Source organism: Bison bison, unplaced genomic scaffold (assembly GCF_000754665.1).
Source record: "Bison bison bison isolate TAMUID 2011002044 unplaced genomic scaffold, Bison_UMD1.0 scf7180017862979, whole genome shotgun sequence".
Taxonomy (NCBI): Eukaryota; Metazoa; Chordata; class Mammalia; order Artiodactyla; family Bovidae; genus Bison; species Bison bison.
The window spans coordinates 2,787,157-2,813,549 of record NW_011493551.1 but is presented as its reverse complement, the minus strand read 5'-3'; the positions used below and the strand labels follow the sequence as shown (position 1 = coordinate 2,813,549).

Sequence of the window (26,393 nt, the reverse complement as noted above, 5' to 3'; positions counted from 1 at the left end):
ATGGCATCTGGTCCCATCACTTCATGGCAAAGAGATGGGAAACACTGGAAACAGTGACAGACTTTATTTTCTTGGGCTCCAAAATCACTGCAGATGGTGACTGCAGCCATGAAAGTAAAAGATGCCTGCTCCTTGGAAGAAAAGACATGAGAAACCTAGATGGCATACTAAAGAGCAGAGACACTGCTTTGCCAACAAAGGTCCTATCGTCAAAGCTATTGTTTTTAAAGTAGTCATGTGTGGATGTGAGAGTTGGACCATAAAGAAGGCTAAGTGCCAAAGAATTGATGCTTTTGAATTGTGGTGTTGGAGAAGACTCTTAAGAGTCCCTTGGACTGCAAGATCAAACAGTCAACCCTAAAGGAAATCAACCCTGAATGTTCACTGGAAGGACTGATGCTAAAGCTAAAGCTCCAATATTTTGGCCACCTGATGTGAAGAACTGACTCACTGGAAAAGACCCTGATGCTGGGAAAGATTGAAGGCAGGAGAAGGGGACGACAGAGGATGAGATGGCTGGATGGCATCACTGACTCAATAGACATGAGTTTGAGCAAGCTCCAGGAGATGGTAAAGGACAAGGAAGCCTGGCGTGCTGCAGTCCATGGGGTTGCAAAGAATTGGACATGACTGAGCGACTGAACAACAATATGCCTAAACACATGTTGCTTCTTTCTGCCTGTGGATTTGATCACATTATTTTTGATCACATGAATAATCTGACTCTTCCTCTATACTTCTATAGCATTTACCTCATCTACACTTTTTTTTTTTGCTGTGCCATGCAGCATGTGGGATCTTAGCTTCCCAACCAGGGACTGAACCTGTGCCCCCTTAATCACTAGACCATCAGGGAAGTCCCACCCTCTGCACTACTTTTATAGTACTCACTGCATAACACCTAATATTAATTAGACCTCTCTCTTCCTCTAGCTTTAACCTCACTACCTAACCACCTATCCAACAAACATTTAATGTATGTTTAACATCACATTAGAGAAAGAAACTGGACAAAGAATGTTAATATGTAATAAAGAAGGTATTACCAGCGGGTAGAGGAGAATGAACTTTACTTACTCTTGTTCACTACCCAAGTAAAGAAATTATACAGAGAAAAGTATCATAGACAGAAGTGTGCAAAGGCATGCAAGGAGCGTTAGCATTCACTAAACAGTTTGGTGTGGCCATGGTGAATAATGTGAGGACTTCAGAGAGTGCTATGGGCTTCACTGTGTTCTCCCAAAATTCATGAGTTAAAATCATAAATCCTAATATCAGACTATAACTGTATTTAGAGATCATGTCTTTAAAATGGTATTAAGTTAAAATAAGGTAGATCCTAATCTGAGTGATGTCCTTATAAAAGGAAATTTGGACACAGATGGAAGACCATGTAAACACAGCCATTTACAAACCAAGGAGAGGCCTCAGAAGAATCCAACCCATGCTGACACCTTGATCTTAGACTTCTAGCCTCTAGAATTGTGAGAGAACAAATTTCTATGGTACTCTGTCACAGGCTCCATCCCTTCATTCTTTCTGGAGTTATTTCTCCACCTATCTCCAGTAGCATATTGGGCACCTACTGACCTGGGGAGTTCATCTCTCAATGTCGTATCTTTTTGCCTTTTCATACTGTTCATGGGGTTCTCGAGGCAAGAATACTGAAGTGGTTTGCCATTCCCTTCTCCAGTGGACCACATTCTGTCAGACCTCTCCACTATGACCCATCCATCTTGGGTGGCCCCACACGGCATGGCTTAGTTTCACCGAGTTAGACAAGGCCGTGGTCTGTGTGATCAGATTGGCTAGTTGTCTATTGGTGTAAAGAGCAATATTGCATAGGAATCTGGAATGTTAAGTCCATGAATCAAGGCAAATTGGAAGTGGTCAAACAGGAGATGGCAAGAGTGAACATCGACATTCCAGGAATCAGCAAACTAAGATGGACTAGCATGGGTGAATTTAACTCAGATGACCATTGTATCTACTACTGTGGGCAGGAATCCCTTAGGAGAAATGGAGTAGCCATCATAGTAAACAGAAGAGTCCAAAATGCAGTACTTGGATGCAATCTCAAAAATGACAGAATGATCTCTGTTTGTTTCCAAGGCAAACCATTCAATATCACGGTAATCCAAGCCTATGCCCCAACCAGTAGCGCTAAAGAAGCTGAAGTTGAACGGTTCTATGAAGACCTACAAGACCTGTTAGAACACCCAAAAAAGATGTCCTTTTCTTTATAGGGGACTGGAATGCAAAAGTAGGAAGTCAAGAAACACCTGGAGTAACAGGAAAATTTGGCCTTGGAGTACAGAATGAAGCAGGGCAAAGGTTAACAGAGTTCTGCCAAGAGAACGCACTGGTCATAGCAAATACCCTCTACCAACAACACAGGAGAAGACTCTACACATGGACATCACCAGATGGTCAACAGCGAAATCAGATTGATTATATTCTTTGCAGCCAAAGATGGAGAAGTTCTACACAGTCAGCAAAAACAAGACTGGGAATGGACGGTGGCTCAGATCATGAACTCCTTATTGTCAAATTCAGACTTAAATTGAAGAAAGTGGGGAAAACACTATTCAGGTATGACCTAAATCAAATCACTTATGACTATACAGTGGAAGTGAGAAATAGATTTAAGGGACTAGATCTGATAGACAGAGTGCCTGATGAACTATGGACGGAGGTTCGTGACATCGTACAGGAGACCTTCCCCAAGAAAAAGAAATGCAAAAAAGCAAAATGGCTGTCTGAGGAGGCCTTACAAATAGCTGTGAAAAGAAGAGAAGTGAAAAGCAAAGGAGAAAAGGAAAGATATAAGCATCTGAATGCAGAGTTCCAAAGAATAGCAAGGAGAGATAAGAGAGCCTTCCTCAGCAATCAATGCAAAGAAACAGAGGAAAACAACAGAATAGGAAAGACTAGAGATCTCTTCAAGAAAATCAAGATACCAAGGGAACATTTCATGCAAAGATGGCCTCAATAAAGGACAGAAATGGTATGGACCTAATAGAAGCAGAAGATATTAAGAAGAGGTGGCAAGAATACACAGAAGAACTGCATAAAAAAGATCTTCACGACCCAGATAATCACAAAGGTATGATCACTCCCACTTACCTCAAGCCAGACATCCTGGAATGTGAAGTCAGGTGGGCCTTAGGAAGTATCACTACGAACAAAGCTAGTGGAGGTGATGGAATTCCAGTTGAGCTATTGCAAATTCTAAAAGATGATGCTGTGAAAGTGCTGCACTCAATATGTCGGCAAATTTGGAAAACTCAGCAGTGGCCACAGGACTGGAAAAGGTCCGTTTTCATTTCAATCCCAAAGAAAGGCAATCTCAAAGAATGCTCAAACTATTGCATAATTGCACTCATCTCACACGCTAGTAAAGTAATGCTCAAAATTCTCCAAGCCAGGCTTCAGCAATACGTGAACCGTGAATTTCCAGATGCTCAAGCTGGTTTTAGAAAAGGCAGAGGAACCAGAGGTCAAATTGCCAACATCCGCTGGATCATGGAAAAGGCAAGAGAGTTCCAGAAAAACATCTATTTTTGCTTTATTGACTATGCCAAAGCCCTTGACTGTGTGGATCACAATAAACTGTGGAAAATTCTGAAAGAGATGGGAATACCAGACCACCTGACCTGCCTCTTGAGAAACCTGTATACAGGTCAGGAAGCAACAGTTAGCACTGGACATGGACCAACAGACTGGTTCCAAATAGGAAAAGGAGTACGTCAAGGCTACATATTGTCACCCTGCTTATTTAACTTATATGCAGAGTACATCATGAGAAATGCTGGACTGGAAGAAACACAAGCTGGAATCAAGATTGCCAGGAGAAATATCAATAACCTCAGATATGCAGATGACACCACCCTTATGGCAGAAAGTGAAGAGGAACTAAAAAGCCTCTTGATGAAAGTGAAAGAGGAGAGTGAAAAAGTTGGCTTAAAGCTCAACATTCAGAAAACTAAGATCATGGCATCCAGTCCCATCCCTTCATGGGAAATAAATGGGGAAATAGTGGAAACGGAGGCTGACTTTATTTTTCTGGGTTCCAAAATCACTGCAGATGGTGATTGCAGCCATGAAATTAAAAGACGCTTGCTCCTTGGAAGGAAAGTTATGACCAACCTAGATAGCATATTCAAAAGCAGAGACATTACTTTGTCAACAAAGGTCCGTCTAGTCAAGGCTATGGTTTTTCCAGTAGTCATGTATGGATGTGAGAGTTGGACTATAAAGAAAGCTGAGTGCCGAAGAACTGATGCTTTTGAACTGTGGTGTTGGAGAAGACTCTTGCGAGTCCCTTGGACTGCAAGGAGAGCCAACCAGTCCATGCTAAGGGAGATCAATCCTGGATGTTCATTGGAGGGACTGATGTTGAAGCTGAAACTCCAGTCCTTTGGCCACCTGATGCAAAAAGCTGACTCATTTGAAAAGACCCTGACACTGGGAAAGATTGAGGGCAGGAGGAGAAGGGGACAATAGAGGATGAGATGGTTGGATGGCATCACCAACACAATGGACACGGATTTGAGTAGACTCGGGGAATTGGTGATGGACAGGGAGACCTGGTTACTGCTGTTCATGGGGTCTCAAAGAGTCGGACATGACTAAGCGACTGAACTGAACTTGTCACAGCCAGTCTAGGGTTCTGTGCTCTGGCAGCCTTAACAAATTAATACAGGGAGTAAAGCTGGAGTTTCAGCTTCCTCATCAATATTCTGATTCTATAATACAACTACAAGGGATATGTCATATTCACCTCTATATATTCCCACAGCACACATTAACTTGCACAAACTAGGCATTCAAAAAATACTTGTGGAATGAATACTCGAGGCACATGCCTCAAATTAATTACTTTGTCCAAATGCCTGCTTATCGAGACTGATTTTACATGGAGCCCTCATCAATAAGAATTTGATTTATGCAACATATATTTTTTAAATGATTTTGGATGGCATTTTTAAATTTGGGATAAAATGATACTTTTTTTCCTTCCCTTTACCAATAAACTTTAAATGTTCTGGTTATATAAATCATGCAAACAATTCAACAAATTATAAAAGGAAGGCAACAACAACATTTCTAAATAGATCTAAATTTCTGATAGTGACAAACTGAGGACCTAAATCTGGGAACATGCCATATTTTTTTATAAGCTGCTCCCACAGCCTGGAATGCCTTATCTGCTTCTGATCCTTCTTCTTCTAAGACCCAGCTTCAGTCTTTATCTCCTCTTGAAGGTGTTCCCATTGACCCCATTTTGATGGTTTCTCCACTCTTTATACTACTGTATCATTACACTTAGAAGCTGGATATATATCATATTTCATCAATTCTAGGATGCACATTTTTACATCTCCAATATCAGTATGCATCTTAATCATACATGTTGTCACTGCTTGCCTGCATATGCATGAGACCCAAAAGCACCAGTACCAAAATCTGCAGGCATTCCACACAGGTCCAGCCGTGTGGAAGAAAATCTCAATGTAAGAATACTTCTATGTAAATGCAAAGATGGCTTAAGAATCCAGCAACAATGATTTTTGCTTTTTTTATGTATTCTTATAAGAAATGCTGTATCATCGATTCTTGTCAGCACAGAAAATGAAGAGGATGGAAAGGCATCAATATCAATGACTAAGTCAAGAAATTATTAGAAAGAGTTGGGCTATAACACAAAGTTTTAGGAAACTAACCAATTTATTTCACCTACATTTCACCTACAAGATATTTCACATATCTATAAGATACAATACATGATAAAAATTTATGTCTAAGTCTATGTGCTACTATGCTGTGCTCAGTCATATCTGACTCTTTGTAACCCCATGAGCTGTAGCCCGCCAGGTTCCTTTGTTCATGGGATTTCCCAGGCAAGAATACTGGAGTGGATTGCCATTTCCTACTCCAAGGGATCTTCCCGATCCAGCGATCGAACTTGCATCTCATGCATTAGGAGGCAGATTCTTTATTACTGCACCACAAGGTACACCCTCTATTAATAATTAAGCCTAAAGAAGCTTTTTTGATAGATATAAAATAAAATTCCAAAGGGTAAGCACTGTGATTTCTTTCTTAGTGATACATAAAATAATGATATATTTCACAATCAATAGCATTTTCAATTTAATCAAATAGAATATTTTTTCCAGACATTTCTGAAAGTCTCATCAGCTCTACAAGACTATAAACTCCTTAACACTGTTATCCTTCTCTTTCACAGCTCACATCACCAGTATCCGAGCTGGGCACAGAATAGCTGTACAGTGTCTGTTGACTGGCTTTAGGTAGAGGCAAAGGCTGACTGTCATGGAAAGAGCCCAGAGTTAGAAAATCAGGAGACTGGACCAACTCTGGCAGTAACCTTAGCTAGGTCAGTAATAACCTTTCTGGGGCTTAGCTGCCTTACCTATAAAGCAAGAGGTAAACATAAAATATTATGTTACAGGTCCCTTTCAATGCTAACATTCCACTTAAAAAAAAAAAAAAAAAGACACATACAGTTCTCTTAGGTGAAAGTTCCAGTTCCTAGATCTTATTTTTCAAGGCCTATATTGTAATACTGCCTCTGATACTAGAAGGTAGGAAAAAAAAAATTTCTGTAGATACCTGTAATCACAATTAAACATAATACACCACTTTAAACTATAGTTGCAGCTGTAACAAATTTAAATATTGGGCATATCAGGAGATTACAGGGACATGGACAACAGAGACTTGACCAGGAGTTGATGGTATAACATTACTGCAGTTGCTTCAATGTCACTGTATCTATTTTCATAATTATTCACAGAATTAAACCATGCAGTCAATTCTTATTATTTAGGTTACGTTATTCAAGCCCTTTGTTTCTATTTTTCTCTTCTACTCTTACCCTGTAGCTAATTAACTGCTTATTAACTCACTTTCTACTGAAGAAAATAAAATTTACAATTTATTATTTACTATAAACTTTGACAAATTAAAAGATTTTGGATTTGGCTGAAGAACAGGCTTAAGCTATATACAAAAAATAACATCTTTGGATTATCTGGATTTGATTCTATCGCTGGTATTCCATTACCACGGAAAACTGAGAGTAACAGCCAAGAATTTTTCATGTTGGTCCACAGCAATGTGAACAAATCAAAAGCTAGAATTAAAATGTTTTATCCATTTAACTTCCCGTATTTGGCAAACAGGGAAATAACACTATTTTTAAAGTATTTTCAAACATTTTGTAAAATTTCTCATGACCTACAGTCCAAACACATCCAAAAAGAGTTCCCTAAAAAGATAATAAAACTACAATGTATAATATACAGCATAAGTTATGGCTTCCATCCCTTTTCTATACTGCTTTGGGCATAAATCCTTTACAACAGTAGAAGGATAAATTTAGACTTTTAAACTTTTTAACATTTTACACATTAAGAGTAGCTAATGTCTTCAGTGGTGTTCTCCACCTGCAAATAAAATTATATAATATATCTAGGGCTATGCCTCCAATGACCTTATCAAGAAACCAAGACTAGAAATACAAACTTTGACCTCATAAAATGTATAACAGAATAGGCAGAATGGCATTCAAGGTGCCATCTAAAGATTTCTCTAGAATAGGCATCAGCAACATTTCAGTATAACTGATAATCATCAGTGAGAGAAAGCCATGGCTATCGCCTTGGATTAAGGCATAGTAAGAGAGAAGAAAGGGTGAAAGTGAGTAAGAATACAGAAAAGAAGAACAAAAGGAAATAAAAAAGAAAGCTACAATAATAGGCATGTCAGATGAATACTTACTGATCCAGTGCCAGAGGACAAATGTGAGAGCTCTAGTTGCCTCTAATGAACAGTAATATGTGGCACATAAATATTGGCCGGGACCAAGTCAATACACTGAACCAACAGGGATCTGGATCCTATTCAGACAGTACAGAAAGGTTAACATGGCAAACCGATGCTGGCATTCTTGGGAAGATGCTATCCAAACCCACTGGACAGTGAAAACACTGTAGTAGATTAAACCTACAGTCAAGAGGAAGACTGAGAAAATAGGGAGACATCTCTGGATTCCCTCATCTTCCCAGCATGACTGGAACAACTAGATGGAAAGGTACCACTGATGAAGTATGAACATGAGTAGGCACACACAGAAAGATGATTTGGAAATGAATGGCGTTCCTTTTCTCTTTTCCATGGTTATACATTGTTAGTAACTGTATATAACAAAAGAAAACTCCTACCTAAATATTTACCCCTATCTAAAAACATACCTCAAACCAGAAATGGCCAGTGAAGGGACCAGGTGCCAGCATCTAGCAATATCAATGTTATGCAGCTGACATCTCACTAACCCTCCTACTAATAAGTCTGCTGATTGATACTGGAGGCAGAAAAGGAAGTTTTATCTAGACAATAATTCCTATGTTCTGGTACCAAGATCTTAAAGGTTAAAAGAAGTCATGTCAATATCCTTTTCTTTATCAGTTAAAAATCTCAATTTCTGGGTATCCCATACCATGGCTTTAGGAGATCATGTAATCTTTAGAGACTCATCAAGAGCTGAAGTTCTGGGAGCTAATGACTCAGGCAGATTTAGAAGTTCAAAAGGTCAGGAAATTGCTTTACATGCCAATGATGACCACACCCTGCTTCGGAGCATACTTCCCTGCCTACCAGAAGTATTAGGCACACCTCTATGGCTAGCCATTGTCATCAAAGAAAACAGGCCAGGTGGGAAAAGAGCCAAAAATCTTTGGTTGGAAAGTTTTCAAGGTAAGCAGACACTTACTTTAATAAAGTACATTTGGAACAATGTAAATAATAAATTAGGAGTAATAGTCACCAAAAGGCTATTAATTTTCTTGGGTTTGTGACATCTTTTAATAACATTATCATTATTACACGTTTTAAAACTCAAAGCACAGGAGACAACAGCTGGGAGTTGGATCCACTACTTGCACTCTCAATCCAACTTCTTTCCTGCTCTCATCTATCTTCGTGCCTCAACAGAGATCCCAAATGTTACCAAGCACCTCAAAAGATACCCAAACACAATGCCCAGGCACTGGCTATCTTCAGCTTAAAACACCACCAGCTCTGATTTCCAGCTGTTCCCAACTTTAGTTCAAGCCAGTGTTTTCTTTGGCAATATTACTATGCCCCTCTAGAGACTTGGCTGCCTAAATTCTTTCTCACCTGAACAGTGTTAAGATCTAACACCAGAGTTGCACACCTGAACCTCCCTCCTCCCAACACAGAAGCCATAGCCCTAAGCTACCACACAGAATCAAAGTTCAAGCAGCTGTGATGTCTGAAAGCTCCTGGAGGCTACCCAGAAAGGCAGAGACAACTCTGCCCTACTGACTCACATTCATTCAGTAAATATTTATGGAGTCCTACCATGTATAAACAGGGTCTGTGTTCTATGCCCTCCTTTTACAAGAAGCTTTGTTTTGTTCTCACCTACTCACACCTGTGGTCTCTCACCTCCTTAAGCAGTCCCTTTGCCAACTAAGAACACTGCTTCCTTCCCAAGACTAAGGCCTTCTCCCAATGCTTGGGTCCTTAATAACTTCTCTATAATCACCTAACTCACCATATTATTAGTATATTTTAACCTGATTTGGGTCTAAAATCTCTGCCTGACCAGTGTTTTTCTTTTTCATTATGAGCTGACGGCCCGCTTATGTTACCACACTCACATCTTGATATAATTTAAGCTTGCGTGTTGCCTGTGAGCAGTGGTTCTCACTTGATGTGCATGTGATCTCGCTACAGAGTTTGCATGTCTAGTAAGTTCCCTAGTGATGCTTATGCTGCTGGTCCAGGGACCATACTTTGGAAATGATCACCTTGGAGAATCTGATGAAAGTTATCAAAGACTGCACTCACGTACAAAATTTTGCATGCAATTTCAAAGGGTTCGTGAACATTAATATGTAGATTCCCTTCTGCTCTATATTCTAAGAAATGTTTAAGATCTACTGTTTCCTGACTTCACAATAACAAGTATTAATTGGTACAAATGTGTATGCAAACACCTCCCAAGAGCAAGGAGGAAGTGCTTGATATTGGAAACTCAATTCTGTCCAATGGGTTGCCCTCTTCAGTTTCACGTGTCTCTTTTATCCGGGCTTGTAAACATTTTTCTGTACTTCTGGTTCAACTATCGGAAACAACAGACTCATCACTTAGCATTTAAAACGCTCTGTGGAGTCACTCATACAAAACTATCTTATACTTGAGGAAGTGGTCTGGTAGAAAGAACATAAATACAGGATTAAGACAGTAGACTGAAATCCTGAATCTTCCTTTCTTAAAAATACAACCATTAACCTTCAATTTTCCCATGTATAAAACTGGAGATTTTATAAGGAAATGATTTTTTTCCCCTTCTGGGCAAAGGTTATATGAACTCACTATAAGGAATAAAAGGGGAAATGATTCTACTATTCAAAACCAACGATTCTTATTCATGGTAAGGAATTTAAATGCTGGATAGAGAGGGAATGTCTAAATCAAGAAAATGAAAAGACTGAACTAAATAATTTCTAAAATGCCTTCAAATCCAACATTTTGCATTTATGAACTCTACCTCAGTTCAGTTCAGTTCAGTCGCTCAGTCGTGTCCGACTCTTTGCGATGATATTCAACAATCACTTACTCTTTAACTCAGCACAAACTTCTTAAAAAAACCACCATACATTCCTGTATCACACCCTTCCTTCCCTCCAGAGTGTCTAACAACATTCCAACATCTGTTGGAAGAATAAAATAAGTATGAATAATAAATTATTCTTCTCTTCAAATAGGCTGGTGTAAAATACATCTTGTCAACACAGAAAAGCCTTTTCAAACAAGTTTCCCTATGTATTTTCTCAACAGTTAGCCAGAAGCCATTAAACTCATCTTTAATCTATTCAGTAAGCTCTCTCAGGATTCCACTATTAGAGATATAGTTTACCAGGAGACGTTTTGTTTCTTAAAGGTCAGACATTCTTTCTGCAATCTACAATCCTATTAGTTTGTTACATTGGATGTAATATGAGTGAATGTGTGACTGTACAAAAATGTCTGCTAAAATTATTCTCCAAATCCTAGGTTCTACGAATTGATAAACTACCTAAGTGGCAAGCAATTTCTACTAAAACATACCTCTTGTAGAAGACGCGGGTCCAGGCACTCACCATCGTCATTGAACATAGACTCCCAGCTCTCCTCAGTAGCAGCACTTCTTTCTGTGTGAGATATATCTGTTGCTTTAGGCTCCACGGATGTTTCCTTAGATACTGATTCTATATCAGGAAAGGATACACCAAATTCCACATTCTCTGAGTCGCCATCTTCTTTTGTTTTGAACTCTTCAGCAGTCTTAAGTTCATGCAATGCCTCTGTTATATCACCAGTACCATCAAGATCACTGCCCAAGGCACCATCTGAAAACACGTTTGTCCCATTTAACATACTGGGTTCAGAGTCCAAAAAAGTGTTACAATTACTACCAGTTATCTTCTTTATAGGTAAGGAGGAAGCACAATCTGACAAGCTCTCTATCAACTTTCCTGTTGACTCTGTGAAACTAGATGAAATACTCTCAGCATAGACATCTGAGCAAGCAGTCAGGTCACTGAAATTTTCAGTGTCATTCTCACTTTTAGCTGCATGAAGAAGGGCTGTATCTGCATTCATTTCTAAACAGTCTGAGAAACTCCCTGTGTTGCTACAAGCCTCATCAGCTACTCTAACTTCAACTACACAAGGGCTGCCTACAGTTATCTGATCAGATATGGTATGTGTAATGTCCATTGTACATGTCTTACTGGTAATGTCACATACACTCTCGGACTCATTATCTGTACATGTTTCATGAGCAAGGGCAGCTGTGTCAGAAGATTCGTGCTTTACACATAACTCATCGGCAGTGTTGTCATTCTCCTCACACTCTCTAATCGTTGTTGGATCAGAAATGTCATTTGCACTCTCTAATTTGCTGCTCGTAGTCATTTGATGAGAGAGGTGACCCACAGTCTCAGGAATGGAATCCATACCTTTCTGACTAGAGACGGAATCTGTCCTGTTGGCTGTATCACCAACATTCTCAGCATCCAAGTCTATGTGAGTCTGACCAATGATACCATCTGAACTTCCAGGAACAGAATCAGTAGTGATGGCACCACTGCTGTGCTTCAGCATTCCACCTAAGGTTTGCATGCCTCGTTGTACAATTCCAGAATCAGAGTTTTGTTTTACTGGTGAGATCACACTCTCAGGTTTCACCACAGAATTAAAATCTCCAGGAAACTGGGACAGTATCTTCATAATCTTGGCATCAGTTTCCATTCTGTTTTCCAAATTTGTATCTTCAAATATTTCCCCATTTAGTTCATTTCTCTTGATATCAGAGATTTCCACGTTTGTGGATGGCTTGTTTGGAACCCAAGCCTTACTGATTTCTGAACAAGACTGAGACAGAAGCAACCCATCGTGTCCTACCACATCTCTGGTTTCAACCTCCAAACACTCCACCTTCTTTGGTTTAAAATGTCTTTGTAAAGGTATGCTAGGTACAACCCCAGTGTTCAAGACTCTTTGCTGATGTCCTTGGGACAATACTTCTTTGGATTCTGCAGTTGCCCTCTTAGTACAAACCCTATCTTTCTTTCTTTCTTGAAGGCATGTATCTTTTTTAAATTTTGTTGAAGATTTCTTTCCTTCTCTACGACTGTGCTCCTTTTTATCAGAATTAATACTTAGTCTTGGAGTCTCGCATTTGTCTCGAAAGATCTCCTTTTGGGAGAGAGAATCTTCCCTTTGTTCTCCTTTCGCCACGGAGTTAGGTGGACCACAGCTTCTTCCCTCATCACCTGATGTGAGGAGTACTATACCCCTTCGAGCTTTGGGTACATAAAGTGCCATGTCAGGCCTCCTGGCTCGAACTCTGCATCTCTCTGCTTCTTGCTGCATGGCACCACCTCAATCTGAAAGAGAAAAAGACAAAATGATTCAATTACCAAAAACTAATTACAATGTATTGAACCGAGAGATTTTAAAGACAGGGCCTACTAATCCATCCTATAGAAATTCTCAAGTTCAAAGAGAGTAAAACCTGCCATAAACTAATTAATGCAATCAGGTGAGCAACTAAGGAAAGTAAATTCCAAAATAACTCAGGAACCCATGGATTTTATCTTTGTAGCCTCTTTCCTCTATCTTGCTGATTTTAAGAGTAACATATGAATAAGAGTAGCCTGAATGTGGGCTAGAAAATGAGACAACTAATCAGACTGTTTTCTAGATGCTGCTTGTAAACTATGATTTTTAGGAAAGAAATAGGTTGTGGGAAAGAGAAAGTCATCATTCTATTAACACTATTTAACCAAGTGACCTACTATATATTTTTCTTCCTTCCAGTAGCAAATAAATCGGTCTGGGTACAATAAAGGAAGGTGGAGGTCAAGGAATATGATGAGACAACCTACTGGTTAACTCCTTGACAAGCTCTACTATGGCTGGCCAATGGAATTTAACAAGCGGAAAAATTTAACAAAGGTTAAATATAACTTTATCTACTATCTACAAAATACAGAGGAATGTACTAGACAATTTCACAGTGAGTTATTCTTTCAATCCTCAAAATAATACTCTGAAGTATGTACTAGTTTGTCCAGAGCAAAGAGAATAAGAAGATCCTACACATAGCAAAGAAACACCCATACACACTCAGAAAAGTGAAAGTGAAAGTCACTCAGTTGCATCCAGCTCTTTTGCAACCCCATGGACTGTACAGTCCATGGAATTCTGCAGGCCAATCTACTGGAATAGGTAGCCTTTTCCTTCTCCAGGGGATCTTCCCAACCCAGGGATTGAACCCAGGTCTCCTGCATTGCAGGTGGATTCTTAGAAGCACCATGTTAATATTTTACCACATACCTTTCAAAGGAAAAAGGTAATAGGAGGGAAAGACTAACAAATCCTGTTGACTCTATTAGAGATCCCTACCATTTCACCCAATCAGAATACTTCCTCACTGAATAAGCTCCACTTTCATGGCTCAGGCTATTTTCTTTTTTAGCCCAGTGACCCACCTGTCCCTTTTCTCTTCTAATGTCTTAACTATCTAGCTCATCATTCTCCATGGATTTTCTATCTTTCCATTTGTGGAAGAATGTGACTTCAACATTTAACCATGCCAGGATCTTTTGAAAATGCCTACTTTTCAAAAACAGAAGTACTGAAGTATATTTCACTGGAGAGGACACCAGAGACATAGTGTGGTAACCCAGTCTCAGTTGAGCCAAGCATCTGACAAACACATCATGATGGACTGTAAGACAGTGAAATACGGGTGACTAAGAACTGGTAGGTAGACTCATAGCAAAAAGTAATGGTAAGACAGAAGTAAATTCAGAGAGGGCTATTTAATGGAGAACTGTATTACTGATACCTTTTAAAGTTCAACATTTTAAACAAAAATTTCAATGCAAACAATAAACACTGTGTTTATCAAATGTGCAACTGATACAAAATTGACAGGATTAATAAATACCAAAAATGATAAAATTATAATTTAATATCATTTCTATAATTGGGAATGCTGTGTTGAAAACAATATTAAGACTAAGAATGAATAAATACAAAGACTTGCTTTGGGTTAAAAAAAATTCAAGCAACATAGAATAAAATGTATTAACAGGCACACACACAAAAAAGGTCTAAAGGCTTTTACTTCATCTACAAAGTCAATAAAAGTCAAAAGACAGTGACGTGGATGTTTAGAAAGGCAACATGGTCTAAAATACAGAGTCCAGAAAATACATGACACAAGCGGTTGCAGAAACTAAAGGTATACTCTGCCCAAAAAGGTCTAAACGGAGACAGTCCAGCTACCTTCATACCTGAAGGATTGTTGCTTTACACGGCTGGTTGGTCTACAAGGTTGGCTACTTCTGTGTTTCTCCAGAAGTCAATTACCAGAACTAGCTGGAAAAAATTAAAAGAAAACAAAGTATACCTCAAGATAAAAAAGAACTCTACTTTTAGAATTCTCCAGCACTATTATCAGGTAAATGGGCTCTGCCTCTAGAATAATTTAAATACAACCTAGACAATGGATTAACATTAGAGAAAGAATTTCTATCTGTAAGGCAGATTCGCCTGTATTAATTTTAAGTGTTCTTCAAATTCTAAATATGATTCTATTTGTCATCCACAATAGACATATATCAAAGGCTTCAAATTTTAAATTATTTTATGCTACAGCAAATGGCTTTTGAAACTTAACCTTTTTTTTCTTAGTTAATGCCTATATGTTACCATGATGATTCTGAAAGCTGAATAACAGTATAATAAATTTACAATATTGTCTATTTTCTACCAAAGCACTGAATTTGATTATGCCCTGACCAGCACTGTGCTGGTAAATGTTTAGCAACCGGCTTTCCAAGTGTAGTTTGGGGTACTGGGTAATATGATTTACATCAATGATGTCACCAACGTAAGTGGTGTGACTTCTTTGCTGAAGTGGATAATCATTTTTGAATGAAAGAATATATTCCCAGTTTTCTGAATTATGCACAATACAATAAATAGCTAAAGACACAGCACTTTTGTAAGTCAGCATTATCAGCACTGCTCCATCATTTTAAGCCTAGATAATCAATAAGCAATAAATCAAACCCTGATTTAGGGCATTTGCTGATCTCTGTGGTGTAAATATGCCTATCGTGGTTAATTTCAAGCTACCAATGTGTTATCAGTGAACACTGTTTTTGTTTTCCTATCTTGCCATTCATTTCTTAAAGAAAGTGGGTTAGATGTTCTTTTAGAATTTACCACATTCTGGAGTTTGCTGCTTGTACTCTTTAGCACTAATAAGTTCTTATATATAATCTCTAAACTTCCTAAAAAATGGTGGCTGACCTACTGACTTGATAGAATTGGGATTTAATCCTTGTTTAGCAAGTATATGGCATACATGGTGTTATAAACTTCCTACTGCATCACATCAGAGAGCAATAATGTCTGATTATCTCCTTTCCCGTAATGTTGCACATTGATCATTATTGTATGTCTCTGAGACAACTGTATGAAGCTTTTATTTTACAACATATTTATTGTCTGAAGATATCTTTACATTGCTCCCATGCTGTAATGTATTCTGACTTCTACTGTTACTGTTCAGAAGTCTGTCATCAGTCTGTCACTGCTTTTAAGGATCTCTCCTTCCTCTCCGATGATTCTCAATCTCTTACTCGTTGTGCTTTCTCAGGTGTCCACTCAGTGTTCTGGTTGTATTTACAATTGCTTTTCTACTGGGATAACACTATGCTTTTGAATTCTACCAGTTCTATTTATTCAGGGCAGTACCTATGCACCCGTCTTCTGTATCACTAGTTTTCTCTTCACATTCTCTATTAACATTACATGCTATCCAATCAGCTTTTTTTTAATGACTAAAGTTTTATTGTGAAGTGCTATTTATCACACACCCTGGCCCTGATCTCCATGGCCTTTATGGTTTTTAATAGTTTTGTTTTTCTTCTTCTATCTTTAATCATTTTTAATATTTCTATTTTATTAATGTTAAGGGCTTCCCTAGTAGCTCAGCTGGTAAAGAATCCACCTGCAATGTGGGAGACCTGGGTTCGATCCCTGAGTTGGGACGATCCCCTGGCGAAGGGAACAGCTACGCATTCCAGTATTCTGGCCGAGAATTCCATGTACTTTATAGTCCATGGGGTCACAACAGTCAGACATGACTGAGTGATGTTCACTTTCACTATAATTGTAGTATTTACTTTTAAATGAACTGTGCAAGTAATTTCAATTATTTAATAGTTCTACTTTGTGAAATTCCTGAGGATTTAATTCTGTTGTCTCTGTGTCTCTGCCTTTTGTCTAAAGTATTGCTTTCTTTTGTTGTTGTTGTAATTTTGAGCTCAACATCAGGGGGGCTTTACCAATGGGAACTCCAAACAGCCAGACTACATGCATTTCTCTATTATAGAATGGTTCTACATTAATGTTAATTTTTAAGTTTGAAGTGTTCTTAATGATGCAGTAAACACAAATATAAAACACAAACCCAGATGAGAATAAAATAGTAGGTACACAATCTTAGGAAACTTTCCCCCCTCACTCAGAACCCAGGTGAAAACAGGCAAGCATCCTTACTTTCTTTCTGTAACCCTAAGTAAATTTTTTTTTTCCTAGTCTACCCTTTGAGTGAGGGTTAACACTTTGAGAAATCAAGGCTTTAGGAGGTGAGCTCAGTTCCACCTCATCTCTCCCAGGCCCAATACCTCCACTCATTTCTCACAGGGCTATTAAAATCTAAGCCCCTTAGTTACCAAGGACATCAACATTACTAAAATGAAAAATAAACAAAAACTGTACGCAAAATCTAAACAGGGAAGTTTTCTTAAAATTACAGCCTATTCACAGCCCAAATGAAACATATTTGGATATGTTTTCATATCCAAAACATAATACTAAGTGAAACAAGAAAATTACAATCCTTTTTTTTTTTCTTTTTTCGTACAGAAGTGTGTGCGTGTACACATTAGTACAATCAAGTATAGACTGTGGTTCCCAGCCCCATGCTTGACTAGCCCTTATATCAGACAAATTACTTAGCTTCATTGTGGCAAAAGTTACTACTTTAAGCCTTTGTTTACTCAAAGTATAAAATGAAGAAAACAGAAGACTTATTCTCAGACACACTGAACAAATTACATGATGCATACATGGAAATTTGCCAGTCATGTTAAAAGTCTCAATAAAAATTAGCTATTATTTAAATAGGCAGTTGAGTTCTTTAAGTTACAAGTTTACACAAGAATCAAAAGTGCCTTGATCACTTATAAAATCCATTTCTAAAGTCTCAATAAAAATTAGCTATTATTTAAATAGGCAGTTGAGTTCTTCAAGTTACAAGTTTACACAGGAATCAAAAGTGCCTTGACCACTTATAAAACCCACTCTATGTGGCACTAACATCTATTGCAGCTGGGTGCTCTGGCTCTGCCCCACCACTCACTCACTCACTCACTAATGGCCTCATGTTGCAAGCATCCAATAAGACAGAGTAAACACAATGCAATTCAATTGTAAAGTGAAAATACAAACACTGAAAACAATGCAGGATTTCATGAAGTCTATAAAATAATATTGAAGGAGTACTCATCTCAGAGCAAAACCCTTGGGGAATGAAGATGCAGCAAAATCAAACCAGTGAACAAGTGAAGAAGAGAAAAATCTAACAAGGATGATGACAGGACAGAAATCAAGAAAAGAAATGTCAAGGGCTTAAGAAAAATCTCTTGAGAAATTGCTAACACTCTCAACAGTTTTGGTAAAACTGAAGCTCGTCTAATCTATAGGATTGTTGCTGTTGTTTAGTTGCTAAGTTGTATACGACTCTGTGGAGAAGGAAATGGCAACCCACTCCAGTGTTCTTGCCTGGAGAATCCCATGGACGGAGGAACCTGCTGGGCTGCAGTCCATGGGGTTGCGAAGAGTCGGACACGACTTCGTGACTTCACTTTCCCTTTTCACTTTCATGCATTGGAGAAGGAAATGGCAACCCACTCCAGTGTTCTTGCCTGGAGAGTCCCAGGGACGGGGGAGCCTGGTGGGCTGCCGTCTATGGGGTCGCACAGAGTCAGACATGACTGAAGCGACTTAGCAGTAGCAGCAGCATACGACTCTGAGACCCAAGGGACTGCAGCCTGCCAGTATCCTCTGTCCATGGGATTTCCCAGACAAAAATACTAGAGTGTGCTGCCATTTCCTTCTCCCAGGGGATGTTCCTGACACAGGGATCGAACCGCATCTCCTGCACTGCAGGTGGACTCTTTACCACTGAGACACTGGGGAAGCCCAAATCTATTTGATAAATACCAAGAAAATCAAAGTAAAAGGATGCTATCAGACTATCACACAATTTCAGCGAAAAAAATTGTAACAACAAAGTACTAATACTTATTCTTTGTTAATTCTAAGAATAGCACAGCTGCAATTATAACTTAAATTTTATTAAATACATGGTAAAATGTTTTCATGCCAGAAAATTGCCCCTAGCAATTATTTTCATTAATAATTATGAACTTTAGTCACCATTTTAAACAGGTCCACTTTAAGATATATTTTCAAAGTACCGATTTTCTCATTTAACAAAGTTTTCTCAAAAATATACATTCCTTATAAGGGGAGAAAGGCTATTATCTAAACTGTTAACAGTGGTTACATCTGGGAGAGCAGAACATGAGGAGAAAGGAATTAAGAATTTCTCTTTATACATTTAGCACAGAATTGGTCAAATTTGTTACAATAAATGTAGTTATCTTTATAATTAAAAACAAAATTACTAAAACTTAAAGATATGCTGTTGCTTTAGTATAACAGGCCATTACCATAAATTGGTGTAGGAGAAAGCAAAGGCAATGAAAATTTTTTTGTTTGTTTTTGGCAATGAAAATTGACAAACAGATTTTTATTGGACAAAATAAGTAGGAAAATGATGAATGGAGAAAAGGGCAACCTCTTCAATATATGTCACAGGATAATAAGACAGCACAGAAAATATTTGATGTTGGGAAGATAACTTCACCAATGTTGCAGAATGCTGAGAAACCTCTATTTTTTGGCCTAAGAAGAACCTAGGGCTACATTGTCCAATACACTAGCCAATAGCCAAATGTTACTGAGCACTTGAAAAGTGGCCAGTCTAAGATGTGTTGTGCTTATAAAATGTCTCTGGATTTCAAAGACTTAGTACAGAAAATAAAAGTAAAATGTCTCATTAATATTCTTATATTGATTATATGTTTGATACTATTTTGTATATAACTGGTTAAATAAAAGACATTAAAGTGATTCTGTTTATTTTTGTATTTTTTAATGTAACTACTAGAGAATTTAAAGTTGCACTTGTGGCTCACTTTTGTGGTCTGCATTTTATTTCTAATGGGACCTTAATGCCAGAAGAACGAACAGGGTCTTGCTTTTCCTCTTGTGTCTTGTCTATTTCAGATTTTTTTCGCTTTCAGCAAGGGAATATAACAAACCAAGGAATCAACTAACCCATGAATGTACAGATAAGTTTATCTCTGCACAATTTAATTTCCCAAATTTCATAATGATCAAAAAATAGGGCCTCAAAAGAAGTAAAGTCTACTTATTATTCATAAATTAAGACTGAATGGACAACAGTCCTATGTGGTGAAATTTACCCTCAACACATTTGGGAGCATTTTTTCATATATGTCTAAAACTATGAAGGGCCTAGATTTAGAATCACTTCTTTGCTTATTAATAAAACAACTGCCTTTGTTTTACTGGACTATCAAGAGCATTCTTATTCTCACTGGTCTACTTAGAAGCAGACAAAACTAAGAAATGCCAGTATCCTTCAGCTCAGTAGCATATATGTGTATCTTGTAAAGGAATAAAAGAATCCTAAGAGTAGATTTAGAACGTTTATAATTAAACGTAATATACAAAATATATTAAGTGACACAAGTAAACAAACAGATTTCTGAGTAGTAAAATATAATTACATACTTTTAACTCCTAGCCATCCCCTCTGAAAGATTCACTGTCTTTCTCGCTCTAATTTAATAGTTTGGTGAATGGTATCGCTCTCAATCTAGTAGTTCAAGCCAGAAACCTGGAAGTCGTTATCTCTGATATTTCAATTACCTACTTCTATACTGTTCATTCTATTTCTATACTGCTTCCTGTGATTTTCTAAAATACAAGTCAGATTTGGTTATTTCTTTGTTCAAACCCTTCAGTGGCTCTTTATCATGCACATCCTTTGAAGTACCGTGCACAGCAGACATGGCCCTACATGATCTGGCTCCACTGCCACCCTGAAACTGCCCAGCTGCCCAGGGCCATCTGCAGCCACTCCTAACATCAGACTTACAGTCCATCAATTGAGTCAACTCTGGTAGGACTAGAAACATGCCCAGCTGCATTCTCACACCTCTGTGATTTAAGATGCATTATTTTCTCAGTCAGATGACAGCCTGATAATCTCCTACATGTCCTTCACATCTCACCTAAAAGGTTAACTCCTTTATAATTACATCACTGACTCCTTGATATGCTACAGCCCTACCCATAAGTTCTCACTATAATACAAATACTTTCATTAAAACAGTTATCATATTGCTTTAGAGTTACGTATTTGCATGTCTGGCTCTCTTCTAAACAGTAATTAAGTTCCTTCAGTGTAGGGTTAGTGTCTTTTTGTCTCATAGCACTGTATCTGGCACCAAATAAATACTACCTGTTAAATCATGGCAAGTGAAATTTCTCAATAGGTGATGTTCTCCCAACCCCTAGGTGAGACTTAGGGCCCCATTCACTTCACAAACATTTACTGAACATGTAGTATGTGCTAAGTCCCATCTTAGACACTGGGAACACAGCAATAAGCAAAACAAAGTCTGGCCTCAAGGAGCTTATACGGTAATGGTAGAGAGAAAAAATAAACATTTAAATATATAATATTTGACCGTGATAATGTGATGGAAGAGGGACAAGAATACAGAGTGATGGGGGTGTGGCTATTTTAGAAGGCAAGACCATATAGTAAAGTGGGGAAGAACACTTTTGAGGATTTAATACCTGAGCTGATACTTGAGTTGAGTTACAGAGTCACAAAAATTACCTAGAAAAGAGAATTCCAGGAAAAAAAGAAAAGCAAGTGCAAACGTTATGAGGCAGGCCCAATTTGAAAAACAGGAATAACAGGAACCAAGTGTGGCAACAGCAGAGTGAAAGGAGGCACACGAGTCAGTAAGACAGTGAAGGGCCGGAACAGAGAGACCTGCAGGCCAAGACAAGGTGTTTAGACTTTATTTTGAATGTGTTGGGAAATCACGGGAAGGTTTCAGCAAGAGAATGACATGATCTGACTTACCTTTGCTAAAGATTATTCTAGCAAAAATGTGAGGAACTGACAATAGGAGACAGGAATTGAGGAAGAAAATCTCTATGTCTAAAAATAGACATGCAGCATAGGTTACTAACAGAGGAGGTCACAAGAAAAGGTTATTAATGATATATTCTCAAGGCAAAGCCAACAAAAACTTGATGATATGGTTGTATGGGATGTGATGGGAAGAGAGGAGCCACTAAAGAGTTTTGGTCTGATCAACCTGGATGATGACAGTTAAATTTACTAAGAGAGGAAGGAAATAAGAAAAGAGGAATCAAGAGCTGTGATTTGGATACTTTAAATGTGAATGCCTGCTGGACACTGTATAGCTATTAAGGAAGCAACTGGAAATATAAGTCTGAAGCTCAGAGGAGGCATAAGAATTGAAGATAAAAATTTGGAAATCATCACCATCAAGATTCAAGCCAAGAACAGGAATAAGACTGCTCAGGGAGTGACAGAGATAGTAGACCAGGGGAACTGAACCATGGGGGACCTACAACTTTAGAGGTCAGGAGGAAGAGATGCAGCCAAGCTTAGGACGTGGAGGAAAAAAAACAGAAGCGTGCAATTCTCTAAAAAGGAAGAGTAATCATTTGCATTAAATGTTGAAAAGTCAAGTAGTAAGAACTGAGACTCTCCCACTGGATTTGGCAGGATAGAGGTTGGTGGTGACACTGGGATAGTTTCACTGGAGGTGGGGAGAGAGATACCGAACTGGAATGAGGTGAGGAAGAATGATCCAATAGGAGAGGAGAAACAAATGATACAAACAGGGAATAGGGAGTTTAAGGTAATAAAGGCATATTTATAATAGTTTTTAAATCCTCTAACAAAAAAGTTAGCAATCATAAGATTAGAAATTCTATCAATACCTGCTTTGTTATACTATTAAAAACATAAGTAGAACATGATATTCTGAATTGCTCAAATATTTACCTCAGGACAGATAAGGTATCTTGAGCCTCACTATTTCATATATAAATTAAACTTACATAATCAACAGCTTTTTTTAGTTATTTTTGCCTTAGAAAGGTTTAGGATTCATTAAAGCCTATGCCAGTTCTTCAGTCACTTCAATTTAACCTACGGAACACAAACAAATGAATTCTACTTCTTTAGCAATGGCCAGTATATACATACATCCATTTTTGGAGTTATTTCATAATCTTGTGAATGTAGCAGTAAATTGTCATTTACAAACTTTTAATGAAGTGCTGCCTTTGTAGCTGTTTTAGTCGCTAAGCCATGTCCGACTCTTCTGTGCCCCCATGGACTGTATGTAGCCTGCCAGGCCTCTCTGTCCACGGGGGTTTCCCAGGCAAGAAAACTGGAGCGGGTTGCCATTTCCTACTCCAGAAGATCTTGACCCAGGCATCAAACCTGTATCTCCTGCATTGGCAGGCAGATTCCTTATCACTGCACCACTAGGGAAGCCCCATGAAGTGTAAAGTTAACCAAAAAAGTAATTTTTTCCCTAAACACAAAAGCATTATGCAATAAACCTAAAAAAAGGTTTTTTTTTTAATCTGTGTTCTCACCTTACAGAGATAAGTACTCTAAATATCACCTGAATGACTGAAAAACCATTCCAAAACAGCATATTCAATGTCAGAAATTTTCACAGCAGGGATAGAAAACATACTCTGTTTCAACTGATTTGGAATTTTGTTTGTGGAGCAAAAGAAAAAGTAAAACATGAGTAAAAAATTAGAATATTATATCACCTGGCCAGAAGTCTTTAGTAAAATAATAAAATAAGGGATATACCCAATCTTTCCTCACTTTCAAGTTCCTTCACTTCCAGTGTCAAGCACATTTTTACAAACAAGAAACCAAGAAATGTTCTCCCTCTGCGAACAAGCTTCATTTAAAAAAACCCAAAAAACCTTGATCCAAACACAACAAAGAGGCACTTGCTCATAATATAATAACATGAAAAATTATACTTGGACAGCAAAGAAATGGTTTCATACTTTAAAAACTATGAAGTCTGTTAATGAACCACAACTGATTCTGCTGTAATTTTCTTAATGCATCCTTCTATAAACGCACTTGCACTAGTTAAAACAGGGACATATTTCACACTTGAAAACAAAATAATTTCTATATTCACTTGGAGGTTTATTCTTACTTCTATTCAAATCAGGTTTACAAAATGTATGCTGGAATTTAAATTAAGAGAATAAAGACGATAATTTGTGACATTAGTGAATCATGGCCTGCTCTTTTAACATACCTGAACTGAAGAGAAAAAAAAGGTTTTAAACCAAGTAGACACTCATTTCGGAGAAGGCAGTGGCAACCCACTCCAGTACTCTTGCCTGGAAAATCCCATGGGCGGAGGAGCCTGGTAGGCTGCAGTCCATGGGGTCACTAGGAGTCAGACACAACTGAGCGACTTCACTTTCACTTTCCTGCATTGGAGAAGGAAATGGCAACCCACTCCAGTGTTCTTGCCTGGAGAATCCCAGGGACGGGGGAGCCTGGTGGGCTGCCATCTATGGGGTCGCACAGAGTCGGACACAACTGAAGTGACTTAGCAGCAGCAGCAGCAGACACTCATTTAGAGGCCCTTACTCAGAAGGTAAACAGATTCATGAACTGGAAGCAAACGAGGAGTCAAACAGCTCTATTCAAACGGCTACACCGGCCACTTGCTGAGTGATACATCTTTTCATTGTGAAAGAATGTGGATTCTTTATTGGATTTTTATTGTTCCAAAAACAGTAATTTTTTACAGGATTTTTATTGTTCCTATCTCTTCCCCACCTGTCACTTCTTGCCACTCTAAGCATTTTTATTTCTTTGAGTCTAATGGATACTGTAAATTTCAGCATGCTCAAATTATATACGGAATAAGAATAAAAAGGCTTGTAAGTAAGGGTCTGAGATGCTTCATATTTGAGCAAAGTTTATGAACTTTAATATATGAACTTTATGATATCTATTTTGGCCACTTATCAGATCTTATGTAGCTTACTTGATCATGTTCAAAACAGTGACACCCTCATTAAAAGCTTCCCAACAACCCTACAATGTGAAATCATTACCAAATTCTACAGATGAGAAAATGAAGCTCAGGATGTTAAACAATATTATCGAAGGCCAAGGACCTAGAACGTGCCAGATTCTAATCTAGATAATATAGCTCCAGTGTTTGTGCTCTTAACTGCCTTATGGCAAAATGAATATACCAGTGTTAAATGCCCTCCAATTTAATATCTTATAATCCTCTGGGGAAGAAAAATATTAGGAATAACTACATCCATTAGTTGATGTCGTAGAAATTAGAGGCCTTAACCATTCTCCTTTCTTTTCAAAAGCTGCTCCAAAAGATATAATGGGGCCCTGGAACTGAAAAGCCAGAGGAACACCAGTGGGTCAGCAAAACTGACCAGGAAGCTTTCAGAGGTCTAACTGGTCTAACCGTGTCTAGGATGACCCTATGCCTGTCCTGTAGTGAATCCAAACCCAAGACAGTCCATTGCCATTTGAAGACCTACTTGCCAAGGATGGCTTCAGACTGTTCCTTCTGAGACCCAGCCCTAAAGGATTTCTGAACGCCTGCTGCATGTTGTACATTTCAATGAATACTTTCTGAGAAAAGTTAGGTATTTTCAACCCCTGCTGCCATATCAAACTATTAGTTTGTCTGACTCCAATTATACCTTGAGTTCCTTGAAAGTAAGAAACACCTTACCATTTTTAAATCCTCAAAGCACAACACCATAACTGGCATATGGATGGCATTCAGTAAATGTCTGGTAAGAAATCAGAATTAAAAACCAACGTTCCTAACATGAAGTACTATCAATTCAAACATTTCTGCTTAACTTGAGACTGTGAATAGAGGAAAAGCATGTGTATTCTTGGTCAAAATTAAGAATTCTTTACCAATGTGCTTTTTAATTCAATTCATTCGCTATTTTCCTACTAACATAGACTCTTCTTAACTTGTATATATGACACATGATATAAATATATTTACAGAAAGAGGCCTTATGTGCAAACTAATGGTGAGACCAAAATCAAACTACAGCCAGATTAAAGGCCTGTCCCCTGTACTTGGTTCATTCTTAAAAACCACAATGTCCTTCCACCATTAAAGAAATGATGCTCTATGTTTTTAAGTATTATCTATTTTTACAGATATATACATATATATATACACACACACATACATCCCAATCACAAGAAATACTGAAAAGCACTAAGACTATGAATATTTCTGAGATTATAAAAACCTTACAATATGTTGGATTTTTAAAACCACTGAGCAGCATCTGTCCTGCACTAAAGAAGTCAGTGAGTGGAAAGCACTGTGCTAAGTGCTCATATACTAACTATCTCATTTAACAGCACCGTGAGGTATATATAGTTATTATTACCATTTCACAGATAAGGTAACTAAATCTCTAGGTCACACAGC

At 38.1% G+C, this 26,393-nt stretch overlaps 1 protein-coding gene across 9 annotated transcripts in view; it reads right to left on the bottom strand.

Moving 5' to 3' along the window:
- Positions 1-26,393, bottom strand: part of R3HCC1L (R3H domain and coiled-coil containing 1-like) — a 72,161-nt gene that overhangs the window by 20,784 nt on the left and 24,984 nt on the right. For 8 of the 9 annotated variants that reach the window (XM_010833095.1, XM_010833088.1, XM_010833090.1 and 5 more), the window contains 2 exons: positions 14,907-14,991; positions 11,167-12,989 (listed from right to left, as the gene is read on the bottom strand). In XM_010833095.1, coding sequence (XP_010831397.1) covers positions 11,167-12,975 — 1,809 coding nt within the window. In that variant the 5' untranslated portion in view covers positions 12,976-12,989; positions 14,907-14,991. The remainder of the gene's footprint in view (positions 1-11,166; positions 12,990-14,906; positions 14,992-26,393) is intronic. The other variant, XM_010833093.1, reaches the window with a different exon arrangement.